The 15,110-nt window shown below is 54.4% G+C and overlaps 1 protein-coding gene across 1 annotated transcript in view; it reads left to right on the top strand.

Moving 5' to 3' along the window:
* Positions 1-15,110, top strand: part of dennd1a (DENN/MADD domain containing 1A) — a 52,885-nt gene that overhangs the window by 18,147 nt on the left and 19,628 nt on the right. The window contains exons 5-12 of the mRNA XM_049019749.1: positions 3,853-3,972; positions 7,972-8,041; positions 8,463-8,543; positions 8,814-8,867; positions 10,990-11,100; positions 12,201-12,301; positions 14,582-14,627; positions 14,751-14,852. Coding sequence (XP_048875706.1) covers positions 3,853-3,972; positions 7,972-8,041; positions 8,463-8,543; positions 8,814-8,867; positions 10,990-11,100; positions 12,201-12,301; positions 14,582-14,627; positions 14,751-14,852 — 685 coding nt within the window. The remainder of the gene's footprint in view (positions 1-3,852; positions 3,973-7,971; positions 8,042-8,462; positions 8,544-8,813; positions 8,868-10,989; positions 11,101-12,200; positions 12,302-14,581; positions 14,628-14,750; positions 14,853-15,110) is intronic.

Genomic DNA, 15,110 nt, shown 5'->3' with positions numbered 1-15,110 from the left:
CCCATGTGTCCCCCCGTCTCTGTGTGCCCCCCATGTGTCCCCCCGTCTCTGTGTGCCCCCCATGTGTCCCCCCGTCTCTGTGTGTGCCCCCCATGTGTCCCCCCGTCTCTGTGTGCCCCCCATGTGTCCCCGTCTCTGTGTGCGCCCCATGTGTCCCCCCGTCTCTGTGTGTGCCCCCCATGTGTCCCCCCGTCTCTGTGTGCGCCCCCCATGTGTCCCCCCGTCTCTGTGTGCGCCCCCCATGTGTCCCCCCGTCTCTGTGTGCCCCCCATGTGTCCCCCGTCTCTGTGTGCCCCCCATGTGTCCCCGTCTCTGTGTGCGCCCCCCATGTGTCCCCCCGTCTCTGTGTGCGCCCCCCATGTGTCCCCCCGTCTCTGTGTGCCCCCCATGTGTCCCCCCGTCTCTGTGTGCCCCCCATGTGTCCCCCCGTCTCTGTGTGTGCCCCCCATGTGTCCCCCCGTCTCTGTGTGCGCCCCCCATGTGTCCCCCCGTCTCTGTGTGCGCCCCCCATGTGTCCCCCCGTCTCTGTGTGCGCCCCCCATGTGTCCCCCCGTCTCTGTGTGCGCCCCCCATGTGTCCCCCCGTCTCTGTGTGCCCCCCATGTGTCCCCCCGTCTCTGTGTGCCCCCCATGTGTCCCCGTCTCTGTGTGTGCCCCCCATGTGTCCCCCCGTCTCTGTGTGCGCCCCCCATGTGTCCCCCCGTCTCTGTGTGCGCCCCCCATGTTTCCCCCCCCGTCTCTGTGTGTGCCCCCCATGTGTCCCCCCGTCTCTGTGTGCCCCCCATGTGTCCCCGTCTCTGTGCGCCCCCCATGTGTCCCCCCGTCTCTGTGTGCACCCCCCATGTGTCCCCCCGTCTCTGTGTGCGCCCCCCATGTTTCCCCCCCCGTCTCTGTGTGCCCCCCATGTGTCCCCGTCTCTGTGCGCCCCCCATGTGTCCCCCCGTCTCTGTGTGTGCCCCCCATGTTTCCCCCCCCGTCTCTGTGTGCGCCCCCCATGTGTGTCCCCATCTCTGTGTGTGCCCCCCATGTGTGTCCCCATCTCTGTGTGCGCCCCCCATGTGTCCCCGTCTCTGTGTGCGTCCCCCATGTGTCCCCCCGTCTCTGTGTGCCCCCCATGTGTCCCCCCGTCTCTGTGTGCCCCCCATGTGTCCCCCCGTCTCTGTGTGCCCCCATGTGTCCCCCCGTCTCTGTGTGCCCCCCATGTGTCCCCGTCTCTGTGTGCCCCCCATGTGTCCCCCTGTCTCTGTGTGCGCCCCCCATGTGTCCCCGTCTCTGTGCGCCCCCCATGTGTCCCCCCGTCTCTGTGTGCGCCCCCCATGTGTCCCCGTCTCTGTGTGCGCCCCCCATGTGTCCCCGTCTCTGTGTGCCCCCCATGTGTCCCCGTCTCTGTGTGCGCCCCCCATGTGTCCCCCCGTCTCTGTGTGCGCCCCCCATGTGTCCCCCCGTCTCTGTGTGCCCCCCATGTGTCCCCCCGTCTCTGTGTGCCCCCCATGTGTCCCCGTCTCTGTGTGCCCCCCATGTGTGTCCCCGTCTCTGTGTGCCCCCCATGTGTCCCCGTCTCTGTGTGCCCCCCATGTGTCCCCGTCTCTGTGTGCCCCCCATGTGTCCCCGTCTCTGTGTGCCCCCCATGTGTCCCCCTGTCTCTGTGTGCCCCCCATGTGTCCCCCCGTCTCTGTGTGCGCCCCCCATGTGTCCCCCCGTCTCTGTGTGCCCCCCATGTGTCCCCGTCTCTGTGTGCCCCCCATGTGTCCCCCCGTCTCTGTGTGCCCCCCATGTGTCCCCCCGTCTCTGTGTGCCCCCCATGTGTCCCCGTCTCTGTGTGCCCCCCATGTGTCCCCGTCTCTGTGTGCCCCCCATGTGTCCCCGTCTCTGTGTGCGCCCCCCATGTGTCCCCCCGTCTCTGTGTGCGCCCCATGTGTCCCCGTCTCTGTGTGTGCCCCCCATGTGTCCCCCCGTCTCTGTGTGCCCCCCATGTGTCCCCCCGTCTCTGTGTGCCCCCCATGTGTCCCCGTCTCTGTGTGCGCCCCCCATGTGTCCCCCCGTCTCTGTGTGCGCCCCATGTGTCCCCGTCTCTGTGTGTGCCCCCCATGTGTCCCCCCGTCTCTGTGTGCGCCCCCCATGTGTCCCCCCGTCTCTGTGTGCCCCCCATGTGTCCCCCGTCTCTGTGTGCCCCCCATGTGTCCCCGTCTCTGTGTGCGCCCCATGTGTCCCCGTCTCTGTGTGTGCCCCCCATGTGTCCCCCCGTCTCTGTGTGCGCCCCCCATGTGTCCCCCCGTCTCTGTGTGCGCCCCATGTGTCCCCGTCTCTGTGTGTGCCCCCCATGTGTCCCCCCGTCTCTGTGTGCCCCCCATGTGTCCCCCCGTCTCTGTGTGCCCCCCATGTGTCCCCCCGTCTCTGTGTGCCCCCCATGTGTCCCCCCGTCTCTGTGTGCCCCCCATGTGTCCCCCCGTCTCTGTGTGTGCCCCCCATGTGTCCCCCCGTCTCTGTGTGCCCCCCATGTGTCCCCCCGTCTCTGTGTGCCCCCCATGTGTCCCCCCGTCTCTGTGTGCCCCCCATGTGTCCCCCCGTCTCTGTGTGCCCCCCATGTGTCCCCCCGTCTCTGTGTGCCCCCCATGTGTCCCCGTCTCTGTGTGCCCCCCATGTGTCCCCGTCTCTGTGTGTGCCCCCCATGTGTCCCCGTCTCTGTGTGTGCCCCCCATGTGTCCCCGTCTCTGTGTGCCCCCCATGTGTCCCCGTCTCTGTGTGCGCCCCCCATGTGTCCCCCCGTCTCTGTGTGTGCCCCCCATGTGTCCCCGTCTCTGTGTGCGCCCCCCATGTGTCCCCGTCTCTGTGTGCGCCCCATGTGTCCCCCGTCTCTGTGTGCGCCCCATGTGTCCCCCGTCTCTGTGTGCGCCCCATGTGTCCCCCCGTCTCTGTGTGCGCCCCCCATGTGTCCCCCCGTCTCTGTGTGCGCCCCCCATGTGTCCCCGTCTCTGTGTGCGCCCCATGTGTCCCCGTCTCTGTGTGCCCCCCATGTGTCCCCCCGTCTCTGTGTGCGCCCCCCATGTGTCCCCGTCTCTGTGCGCCCCCCATGTGTCCCCGTCTCTGTGCGCCCCCCATGTGTCCCCCCGTCTCTGTGCGCCCCCCATGTGTCCCCCCGTCTCTGTGTGCGCCCCCCATGTGTCCCCCCGTCTCTGTGTGCCCCCCATGTGTCCCCCCGTCTCTGTGTGCGCGCCCCATGTGTCCCCCCGTCTCTGTGTGCCCCCCATGTGTCCCCCCCGTCTCTGTGTGCCCCCCATGTGTCCCCGTCTCTGTGTGCCCCCCATGTGTCCCCCCGTCTCTGTGTGCGCCCCCCATGTGTCCCCGTCTCTGTGTGCGCCCCCCATGTGTCCCCCCGTCTCTGTGTGCCCCCCATGTGTCCCCCCGTCTCTGTGTGCCCCCCATGTGTCCCCCCCGTCTCTGTGTGCCCCCCATGTGTCCCCCCGTCTCTGTGTGCGCCCCCCATGTGTCCCCCCGTCTCTGTGCGCCCCCCATGTGTCCCCCCGTCTCTGTGTGCCCCCCATGTGTCCCCCCGTCTCTGTGTGCGCCCCCCATGTGTCCCCGTCTCTGTGTGCCCCCCATGTGTCCCCCCGTCTCTGTGTGCGCCCCCCATGTGTCCCCCCGTCTCTGTGTGCGCCCCCCATGTGTCCCCGTCTCTGTGCGCCCCATGTGGTTCCTGGATCCTACTCCCCTTAGGATTGCCTATGCATGCCAGGCTGTATGTTGAATGCACAGCTTCATACCTATAGCAGGGACTGAGGTCCATACATGCGCATGAGCTCCCTCGCTGTCCTATTTAAGGAGTAACCATGCCCCCCCGTCTCTGCCCCCGCAGCCCGACCGTGACCCAGGTGGGCCAGAACTTCACCTTTGTGCTGACGGACATCGAGAGCAAGCAGAGATTTGGCTTCTGCCGCCTGTCTGCTGGGGCCCACAACTGCTTCTGCATCCTCAGGTGAGCGAGGCCCCACCCACTGGGTTTGTCCCCGCCCTCGTACCCTGACAGGATTGGCTGGGCCTCTCCTACCTCTGTACCACCCCCATTCAGACTCGGCCTTTGTTTTATCCCCCCTTCCTTTCTCTCTCTGTTTCTCTCTCTGTTCCCAAAGGGGTACAAGCGGTGATTTAATTGAGCAGAAGCATGCAGGGATCAGAAATATCTTAAGGGATTAGAGGGAATTTTTGGGCCTCGTGCAGCCTGGATCCGGGGTGTGGGGGAGGGGGGGAGGTGGGGGAGCTGGGAATGAATGTAGTTAGGGTGACCTCTGACCGCTCGGCATGAGAGGCAGCCAGAGCTTGCCTATAGGACAGCCTTTGTTTACTTCATTCACAGCTCCTGACAAACTCTGAAAGTCGCCAGCTCTGATCTTTGGAATGTGGAGCTCTTTCCCGGCTGGTAACCCCCCCACCCCTAAAAGCAGCCTCTCCAGCAAAGGGCCCTCAGCTCAATCAGCCCTGACAGCTCCCGGGCTTCGGGCTGCCAGCTGGCACAGCAGAGGATCATGGGATTGGGAGGGGGGGTACCCACAGACTGCCTACCCCCTGGGGTTTGGATGTCCCCACAATGTAATAAAAACCTGACATTTTTACCTTATGGTAAAAAAACTGTGAAATGAAATCAGAAAAATAACATAGCCAAAAGTCCTGTATTCTGTCCTGTATTACTTATGGTTAGGGTTAGGGTTAGGGCTGGGTGGGGGTTCAGGTTGTCATAGTTGGGATTAGTGATGAATGGACGGTCCTCACAAAGGTATTAATATATTAATATAAGCGTGTGTGTATGTGTGTGTGTGACAACCTTGTTTGAACCAGGAGATAAGCTGGACAGTCCCAGTCTGCTCCTCATTCTGTCTGACTCCTGCCTTCCCACCGAGAGCAGTCTGTATGTCCTGGAAGCTCTCCTGGGTGAGAGAGTCAGCTTGTTTAATCCAGACTCTCATCCTCCGCCTGTGTGCTGCCCCCTTTCTATGGGTCCGCAGCCCCCAGCTCACCCCCCCCCAGCTCACCCCCTGACTGCCTCCCCTGCGTTTGTTCCTCCTGGATCCATGAGAATTGGTGTTTTGTCTGACTTTTTGGTGTGGTTTAATTAGCTTTAATTTTAAATATTACTTCTGAATGTTTGGTCGCCGCCGTTTTCTTTGGGACCCTCATTATCGTGCTCTTTGGTAATGCAGGGGTACGTGCCTGAAGGGCTACAGAACTGGGTGCTGTGACACCCTGGGGGGGGGTTCTTATATGTCATCGCCTACTAAGGGCTGATTCATACTTCATGGGAAAGCGTGCATGAAACTATTTACTTGTTTCTTGGGGTAGAGAGAAATTTGCAGAACTTTGTTGGCTTCTGCAGAATGTAATGCCTTTGTAGTCCTGTTAGCTATTTCTGTGGCTGAAGTGCATTTCAAGAGAGGCCCAAAGATTAATAAATCATTTATTTAAATAGTATTTAAAAGTGGTAACAGGAAGTATTTGACATTTATCTTTATTTTATTTCAGTTGATTTCAGAAGCAATGTTTATAGTTCTCATTTAGTTGTTTTTATTTTGTATTCATATTTTATTTCATGCTAAGGAAATGTTTGTTAAAGATAATCCTGATAATCCTTGAGTACTGTAAGTACATAACACACGGTTAGTTTGAGTAGGATCCTTTTTTATTGTGATAACGTTCACGCCGCACTTCTTAAACATGACTGTTAAGAGCAGCTTTGCCCTACAGTGCCACCCCAGCTCTGATGTTAAAGTTCACTGATGCACACACGCTTTCACGTGAAGTATGAATCAGCCCTTAGCCCAGCACTGTCATATAAGCCACCCCCCACTGCACCCCTGCGTTGCCAAAAAGCATGAAAAGAAGCTCCAATAGAAAAGGACGAGGACAAAAGGCTCAGGAGTGAATGAATGTTCACAATGAAAAACATGTTAAGAAAACCCCGAAACCTGAATATGGGGAGCTGCTGCTTTTATGGCTTGAACATCGGGCAAATAATCAGCCAGCAGGGGGCTCAGCGGTTAGCAGATGAAATACCTCGGAAGCTGGAATGAAAGTGTGCCCGCAGTGGGAGTCCCACCTAAATGGCGGCAGTTAAAATAATTACCCTGAATCAGCAGGATGTTTTTGGCTGAGGAACATGTGGCTCACGTGACGCTTCAGGGCAGCCATGTTGGGAAGGTTGACAGTGAGCTTTGATCTTCATGGCTCCCAGTGGAGCCCCCAGACTGCTGGAATCGAGCTCCCTGGGGGGCCCACATGTGCTGACTCTGAACTGGGCTACAGCCCTGCGTCGTAACTGGTTCCCCCCTTTGTGGTGTTTTCGGGGCCAAGATCCTTTTATGTGAGGTCACTTCCTGTCAGAAAGGCCTGACTGTTGAACCTCCTTCGCCTATGTGTCCAGACTTTTCTTAATTGGAGAGGGTAGGGGAAGTCTCACGTGGTCATCTTCAGTGTCCCTTTACGGTACAGAGGGGCCCCCTAGAGGTGCTACACCATGACATTGAGCTCTGGGTGTGGAACAGACTGAGATCAAGGAGCACAAATGGGCTAGGAGCTAAAACTGTGGCACCCCCCTAGCCTCATTTCACATTCAAGCTGACGGAGGCAGTGTTGACCATAATGCTAGATGTGGAGGTTTGAATCCCAGCCCCCCTGAGTTATGCTAATAGAAATGAATGTCCCCACAATGACAGGAATCTATGTAAACCACAGGAAGTTGCCACAGTTTCCCAGTTGCAAGGTTCTGTGTGCCTGGATTCGTGGGTTTGGCTATTATGTCCTAGAGCAGACGGGACAAATGGCTGTGCAAACACCCCAACACAGTGTGCTGACTGCTGCCCAGGAGTGGGCAGGTTACACAAATGGCTGTGCAAACACCCCAACACAGTGTGCTCACTGCTGCCCAGGAGTGGGCAGGTTACACAAATGGCTGTGCAAACACCCCAACACAGTTTGCTCACTGCTGCCCAGGAGTGGGCAGGTTACACAAATGGCTGTGCAAACACCCCAACACAGTGTGCTCACTGCTGCCCAGGAGTGGGCAGGTTACACAAATGGCTGTGCAAACACCCCAACACAGTGTGCTCACTGCTGCCCAGGAGTGGGCAGGTTACACAAATGGCTGTGCAAACACCCCAACACAGTGTGCTCACTGCTGCCCAGGAGTGGGCAGGTTACACAAATGGCTGTGCAAACACCCCAACACAGTGTGCTCACTGCTGCCCAGGAGTGGGCAGGTTACACAAATGGCTGTGTTTGTTTTACATGTCCTTGGGCAGGTGAATGCTGGGCAGGTCTGCAGTGTAGTTTGTGATTCGCTTGGATTGGGTTCGCTGAGGGAGCTTCAGCTGTCAGGGAGGGGGTCAGGTTAAAGCCCTCTCACTATGACTGTAGGTCCACCCAGCCTGGGTTTGGCTCACTCTCGGCCCCGCAGCCTCTAACTACCCCTCTAGTGGGTGGGGTAATTCCCAGGTAGAGGGCCACTGGTATTTCTGGGTGTAAAGCCCTCTGCATTAGCTAATGGGATGGGGGACATGAGCTGGGTTATGTCATCACCTCCAGTCTGTAACTCTCTGCGATGGTTATACTGATGAGGCTGCAATCAGGGATGTGTCTTGCTGCACTGGAGTGCCCAAGGGTTTAAATGAGATGCTGATTATGAGCGTGTGGCTAATCGACCCCCCCCCCCCCCCCCATTCCCTGCTATGTGGCTCCCTCACTGCCCGTTTGGTCTTTTTAACTGTCTGAGCTGGTTTGCAGGTGACAGCAGCTTCCTCCTGTTCCTGTTCTGCCCTGAGTTTGGTGATAGTTGTTCCGCTATGTGAAGCTCTATTGGCTGTTGGTGCTCAATAGCTGACTCTGTCATGTGACTGATCTTGTTGCCGTTGTTCTGTTTCTGTTCTTCGGTGGTCAAAGAACATTCTCTGACATCTGCTGATGATTCTGCTCCACTTCTCTTTATCAGTTATCTGCCGTGGTTTGAAGTCTTCTACAAGATCCTGAATATTCTTGCAGACTACACTGTTAAGGGCCAGGTCTGTATGCACGCCAACCTCCCCTAAAATTTTGTCTTAACACAGATTTTATAAACTGAAATTTCTTACTAAATTTGCACTTTTTTTCTGCTGAATTATCAGTGTAAAATATGACTGTTTAGTTTCAAAGCTGTAGGGGTTCCTCAAGGCCCTGAACTAGGACACCTTCTGCATTTTTTAATTGTTAGGGAGTCAGGGAGCCTGCTTGAGCAGGAAAAGGCTTTCCTGATACTGTCAGTGCCTCGCAGTAAAGCTTGGTTGGGTTTGGATGCTCTTAGGATTTTCCTGATTCTCCCATTAGTGGGTGGAGTTATTAGTCTCTTTCAAACCAGCACAAACCAGATGTGACCAGCCATGAACAGGCCTTGACAGAATGCCTGCCATTCTCTGAATATGTGTCTGCTTGCATGTTGGATTTCAGGAGAGCCAGTGGAGGGAGCTGTTGGAAACGCTGCATTCCCTCCCTATCCCTGAGCCTGGAGTGCCCCTTCATCTCAGTGTGGTGGGTTTTCATCCACAGACGTTCTGTACCAGCTCATCACATGAGTAGGGGGATCCTTGAGGATTAGTTGTCTGCTATGTTACGTTGTGCCAATGCCTACGGGCAACTGTCACTTAACCATCATGCCCCCTAGGTGACCACTGTCTGAAATGCTGCCCATCACTAAAGTTATAGGTAACCTGGTAGCCAAGATCAACAGTAAACTTTAACAAAAGCAGTTACTTGTTCATTTGTCATAATCTTGACTGATCCTGTGCCCCCCTCATGCAGCATACCTACTTTACTGTGCCTGACCTCAGAGAGCTGCCCAGCATCCCGGAGAATGTGAGTGGTCCATTCATCACCCACTGCATATGTTGCATGTTCTGGCTTGGTTATAAGCCTCTGCAGCCTTCCTCGTCTTCCATCGGATACAGAGAAGGACCGACCAGGGACCATACTCTCCGGGGCTGGTTTCTGTTTTCACCTTTATCAGAATTACAAATTCCTATTCTAGGACCGTACACCAGTGTACACATCTTCTCCAGACCAGCTCTCACTCTACGGACACATAGGTCTCTCCCACACAGGTTTTTTGTCTTGTGGTTCTTTCAGGAGACTTTAGAGAGGTTCTCAGAGAAACTTCTAGGAAGATTCCCAGGGAACTTCTCAAAGAAGTCCTTAGGGAGGTTGCCAGAGAGATTGAGGGGGCTTCTCAGTGAAGTCCTTAGGGAGGTTGCCAGAGAGATTGCGGGAGCTTCTCAGTGAAGTCCTTAGGGGGGTTGCCAGAGAGATTGAGGGAGCTTCTCAGTGAAGTCCTTAGGGAGGTTGCCAGAGAGATTGAGGGAGCTTCTCAGTGAAGTCCTTAGGGAGGTTGCCAGAGAGATTGAGGGAGCTTCTCGGAGAAGTCCTTAGGGAGGTTGCCAGAGAGATTGAGGGAGCTTCTCGGAGAAGTCCTTAGGGAGGTTGCCAGAGAGATTGAGGGGGCTTCTCAGTGAAGTCCTTAGGGAGGTTGCCAGAGAGATTGAGGGAGCTTCTCGGAGAAGTCCTTAGGGAGGTTGCCACAGAGATTGTGAGAGCTTCTCAGTGAAGTCCTTAGGGAGGTTGCCAGAGAGATTGAGGGAGCTTCTCAGTGAAGTCCTTAGGGAGGTTGCCAGAGAGATTGCGGGAGCTTCTCAGTGAAGTCCTTAGGGGGGTTGCCAGAGAGATTGAGGGAGCTTCTCAGTGAAGTCCTTAGGGAGGTTGCCAGAGAGATTGAGGGAGCTTCTCAGTGAAGTCCTTAGGGAGGTTGCCAGAGAGATTGAGGGAGCTTCTCGGAGAAGTCCTTAGGGAGGTTGCCAGAGAGATTGAGGGAGCTTCTCGGAGAAGTCCTTAGGGAGGTTGCCAGAGAGATTGAGGGAGCTTCTCGGAGAAGTCCTTAGGGAGGTTGCCAGAGAGATTGTGAGAGCTTCTCGGAGAAGTCCTTAGGGAGGTTGCCAGAGAGATTGAGGAAGCTTCTCGGAGAAGTCCTTAGGGAGGTGGCCAGAGATATTGTGAGAGCTTCTCGGAGAAGTCCTTAGGGAGGTTGCCAGAGAGATTGAGGGAGCTTCTCGGAGAAGTCCTTAGGGAGGTTGCCAGAGAGATTGAGGGAGCTTCTCGGAGAAGTCCTTAGGGAGGTTGCCAGAGAGATTGAGGGGGCTTCTCAGTGAAGTCCTTAGGGAGGTTGCTAGAGAGATTGAGGGAGCTTCTCGGAGAAGTCCTTAGGGAGGTTGCCACAGAGATTGTGAGAGCTTCTCGGAGAAGTCCTTAGGGAGGTTGCCAGAGAGATTGAGGGGGCTTCTCAGTGAAGTCCTTAGGGAGGTTGCCAGAGAGATTGTGAGAGCTTCTCGGAGAAGTCCTTAGGGAGGTTGCCAGAGAGATTGAGGGAGCTTCTCGGAGAAGTCCTTAGGGAGGTTGCCAGAGAGATTGTGAGAGCTTCTCGGAGAAGTCCTTAGGGAGGTTGCCAGAGAGATTGAGGAAGCTTCTCGGAGAAGTCCTTAGGGAAGTTCTCAATGGTGTGAGGAGTAGCGTCTAAGACTACGTCATGCAGACCCACAAAACGATCTGGTAGGTCAGCATATGGTCCCTTTATATTGTGACATTGTGATCACGGAGATGATGATGGCTTCTGTCTGGAACGACACTAGTGCAGCACCCTTGACCTCATTCATCATGTGCTTTCCTGCCCTCCATGGTGACATGAGCTGTCTAAGCTGATGTAAACACATTGATATACTCACACACACAGTGTTCTTGTATTTACACACACAAACACGTAGAAATCCAAAAATACATCAGGAATGTCTCAAGTGGTTGCATCACCACTTAAGTATTAGAATTACAGAATAATTGGAGAAATCCAGTGAATGTTAGTTTATTCATGCAGTGTGGACTGCCCTTGCAGTTGACCTCCCCCCCCCCCCCCCCCCCCGTCCATATCTATTTCCAGAGGAACCTGACAGAGTACTTCGTGGCGGTTGATGTGAATAACATGCTACACCTATATGCTAGCATGCTGTACGAGCGTAGGATCATCATCTCCTCCAGTAAACTCAGCACTGTGAGTACCATGTTAATCTCGTGATAAGTTCCTTTAGCTTAAAATGGCCCATTTCACTGAGAACCAGGCTCGGCTCACTGTTCAGTTCCTTAAGCTTGTGGAGGTCAGTCCTCCTCTGGTCCAGCAGAGGGAGCCAGTGAACAGTCATGTTCACAGTATAAGGTTGTAATCACTTTCAACTTCTCACAGCCAGACGGTAATTTGTTCTGGCAAAAGATGTTTCTGGCAAAAGATGTTTCCCTCCTCCCTCTGCATCCTTGGCTGACACACCTGTATCATGCCGCTGGAAGGCATGTTGCACCACACGCCACTTGTTTGTGGCTGTGAAAGCCATTAGCCAGGCCTTCCAAACAGCACCCTGTGTGGAGCACTGATTGGCTCTGCTGCTGTTGCGTTCCCTTCAGCCAGTTCCTGTATACCTCCCCGGGACCGATGGTATTACTTGTGAATCAGCCCTGTCAGACTGCTCCCCCAATTCAGAGAATAAATATTTCCTTTATATTTATCAAATACGTATATCCTGAATCTCATATTCTTGTGAAAGCAGAGTCACACAGTCTCTGGAGCAGCTGCAGGTTAAGGGCTCTGCTCAGGCCCACCAGTAACATCCCTCAGTTGTCAGTGGGATCGTCCAATCCCAGGCACAGCAGAGTCACACAGTCTCTGGAGCAGCTGCAGGTTAAGGGCCCTGCTTAGGCCCACCAGTAACATCCCTCAGTTGTCAGTGGGATCGTCCAATCCCAGGCACAGCAGAGTCACACAGTCTCTGGAGCAGCTGCAGGTTAAGGGCTCTGCTCAGGCCCACCAGTAACATCCCTCAGCTGTCAGTGGGATCGTCCAATCCCAGGCACAGCAGAGTCACACAGTCTCTGGAGCAGCTGCAGGTTAAGGGCCCTGCTTAGGCCCACCAGTAACATCCCTCAGTTGTCAGTGGGATCGTCCAATCCCAAGCACAGCACCGTAACCTGCTGAGCTAATACCATGTTCCCTTTTTTATGAACCTTAATTAATTGTAATTAATAATATGGATTGTCTTTGGAGCTGCAGGCTTCTGAGGTTCCAGCACTCAGTCTCCTCTGTGCCCTGTGCTTCTTCCACAGCTAACGGCCTGTGTGCACGGCTCGGCGGCCATGCTCTACCCCATGTACTGGCAGCATGTTTACATTCCTGTCCTCCCTCAGCACCTTATAGACTACTGCTGGTGAGTATGGAAGCCTGCCTGCCTGCCTGCCTGCCTGCCTGCCTGCCTGCCTGCCTGTCTGCCTGTCTGCCTGTCTGCCTGTCTATCTCTGTCTGCCTGTCTCTCTGTCTGTCTGTCTGTCTATCTCTGTCTGTCTGTCTGTCTGTCTCTGTCTGTCTGTCTGTCTCTGTCTGTCTCTGTCTGCCTGCCTGCCTGCCTGTGGTGCATGGGCGGGCCAGCTGTTGTGTCTTTCTACTGCTCGCTGGTATCAGTCATCCCATTGGCCGCCAGGCCTGTCTTTGTTGAGCTGGCTCCGCAGATGAGGACCGGCTCATCTACCTATAGTGCCCCACTCAGAGCCATCCAGAGTCACATGCGGTCCCGGAAAATTCTGAAAGTGTTTCCAGCATGGGAGACTTTCAGTACCTAGACTTGCAGCTGTTTGATATCTGTGTCAGTTTTCATCCAGAGTGTTCCAAAATCAGTTTGTGTGTTTCTGCTCGCTGAGCTTTGGCATAATGCGTGAATGGGTTGGACAGTCCTCCCTCCACCCTGGGGAATGTAGCTCAGGGTCCAGTGTGATTTCCCCCCCCCCCCCCCGGTTCCCCCTCAGCAGGTGTCCAGCCGCTCTCTAATGCGCTTTGCACACATAATTAGCGGATGGTGTGGACCTGCTAGACCACCGGGGTTTTAGGGATGGGACTCAGTGAACCTTCAGTGGGTTGTGGGGGTGAGATGGTTCCCCATCTAACCTGCCTGTGACGTCCAAATCCTCAAAAACAGGGATAATAAATCGGCTGGCGCTGCCAAAGCATGGCATGCTTTCCAGGCTGCATTAATTTATGTCATGATTGCCCCTTAGTTCGTCTTCATCGTCCTGTGGACGTTTGTTCCGTACCAACGCCATACGATCTGTCTTTAAAAATCCCTGTAGTGGAACTGGTAATTTCCACAGATAGGCTAATTAAGAGTTCTGCAGAAGAAAGCGATAGGTTAATGGCACGCGGTGCGAGGCTTAATTAGTGTGATTCTCCCCGCTTATGCGGACAGTCATTAGCCTGCCTTTCTGTGAATGGGATGGCATGCCTCAGGTGGCTGTGCCTGAAAGCGTGCCTCTTTAATCTCCTGGCAACCTGATGGGCCCGGTCTTAATTAGTAGTGTTACTTAATTAGTGCTGTTATATTTGGCTGGGTGAGGGGGGCACAAAATGAGGCAATTATTTTGTTCATGTGTTGAAGCCCAGGCTTTAGGAGCCCTCACTGTCCACCATCTGTGTGCCACAGCCGTGCCGATTTGGACGGAGCAGGTCTACCCATGAACGTTTGTCTCCACGACACCCTTTCAAGCCACATGCTTGTTTGTCTGTCAGTCTCCATGCTCAATGCTCTATTATATTGTTCATTGATATCGTCCTTTATGCTCATTTGTGTCCATCTGTTTCCATGGCGACCCATCATGTTTGTGTGTCTGTCTCTCTCCACCACGTTCATTTATGTTCTTTTGTGTCTCTCCATCTCCATGATGCTGCTTCATATTTGTCTGAACCAGTCTTCCTCCATGGTGCCCCTTTTATCTTCACTTGTATTTGTCTGTTCCCAGAGTGCTCTTTTCAATTAGTTTGTGTCCCTGTCTCAATAGCACCCCTGCACATTTGTTTGTGTCAGTCTGTCACCATGGCACCCCATCATGTTCGTTTGTGTTTGTCGGTCTCCACCGCCTGCATTTGTTTGTGTCTGTCAGTCTTCATGGCACTCCTTCATATTCGTTTGTGTTTGTTTCTGTCTTGTCACCCTGGCACCCCATCATGTTCGTTTGTGTTTGTCGGTCTCCACCGCCTGCATTTGTTTGTGTCTGTCAGTCTTCATGGCACTCCTTCATATTCGTTTGTGTTTGTTTCTGTCTTGTCACCCTGGCACCCCATCATGTTCGTTTGTATTTGTCGGTCTCCACTGGCGGCATTTATTTGTGTCTGTCAGTCTTCACTGCACTTCTTCATATTTGTTTGTGTTTGTTTGTTTGTCTCCATGGTGCTCTTATGTTTGTTTGTTTGACTGTATTGTCACCTTTGTACCCCTTCACGTTCATTTGTATTAGTTTGTCTCCACTGCTTGCATTTTTGTTTATTTGTGTCTGTAAGTCTTTATGACACCCCTTTGCATTCATTTGTGTTGGTCTGTCTCCATGGTGCCCTTCATGTCCATCTGTCTCCTTAATGCTTTTATATGTGTGTATCTGTTTATGTACCTACATGTCTGCATATTACACTTTGCATATGTTCAAGTCTCTCTGTTCTCTTTCAGTGCCCCCATGCCCTACCTTATCGGAGTGCATTCCAGTCTGATGGAGGTGAGAGGCCCATGTCTCCTTGATGGACTGTTCTGGAACATTCTGACGCTGGGATTGCTGTCAGGGTTACGACGCAGCATAGTGCCTGTTTGCTTGACCTCTTTCTGCTCTGTCTCCTTTCAGAAGCTGAAGGGTGTAGCCCTGGAGGATGTGGTCATCCTAAATGTTGACACCAACACCTTGGAGACACCCTTTGATGACCTCCAAAGTCTTCCCAGTGATGTGGTAAGTGGAGTGCTCTACAAGGCACTGTCTGTCCTCTCTGGTCCCGTCTTTCCAGTCCTGTCAGTCCCCGCCTGTCTGTCCTGTCCCATCAGTTCTCTCTCGTCCTCTCCTCGCCTGTCTGTCCTGTCCCATCTGTTCTCTCTCGTCCTCTCCTCGCCTGTCTGTCCTGTCCCATCAGTTCTCTCTCGTCCTCTCCTCGCCTGTCTGTCCTGTCCCATCAGTTCTCTCTCGTCCTCTCCTCGCCTGTCTGTCCTGTCC

Source organism: Brienomyrus brachyistius, chromosome 7 (assembly GCF_023856365.1).
Source record: "Brienomyrus brachyistius isolate T26 chromosome 7, BBRACH_0.4, whole genome shotgun sequence".
Taxonomy (NCBI): Eukaryota; Metazoa; Chordata; class Actinopteri; order Osteoglossiformes; family Mormyridae; genus Brienomyrus; species Brienomyrus brachyistius.
This window is presented reverse-complemented; position numbering and strand designations above follow the sequence as displayed.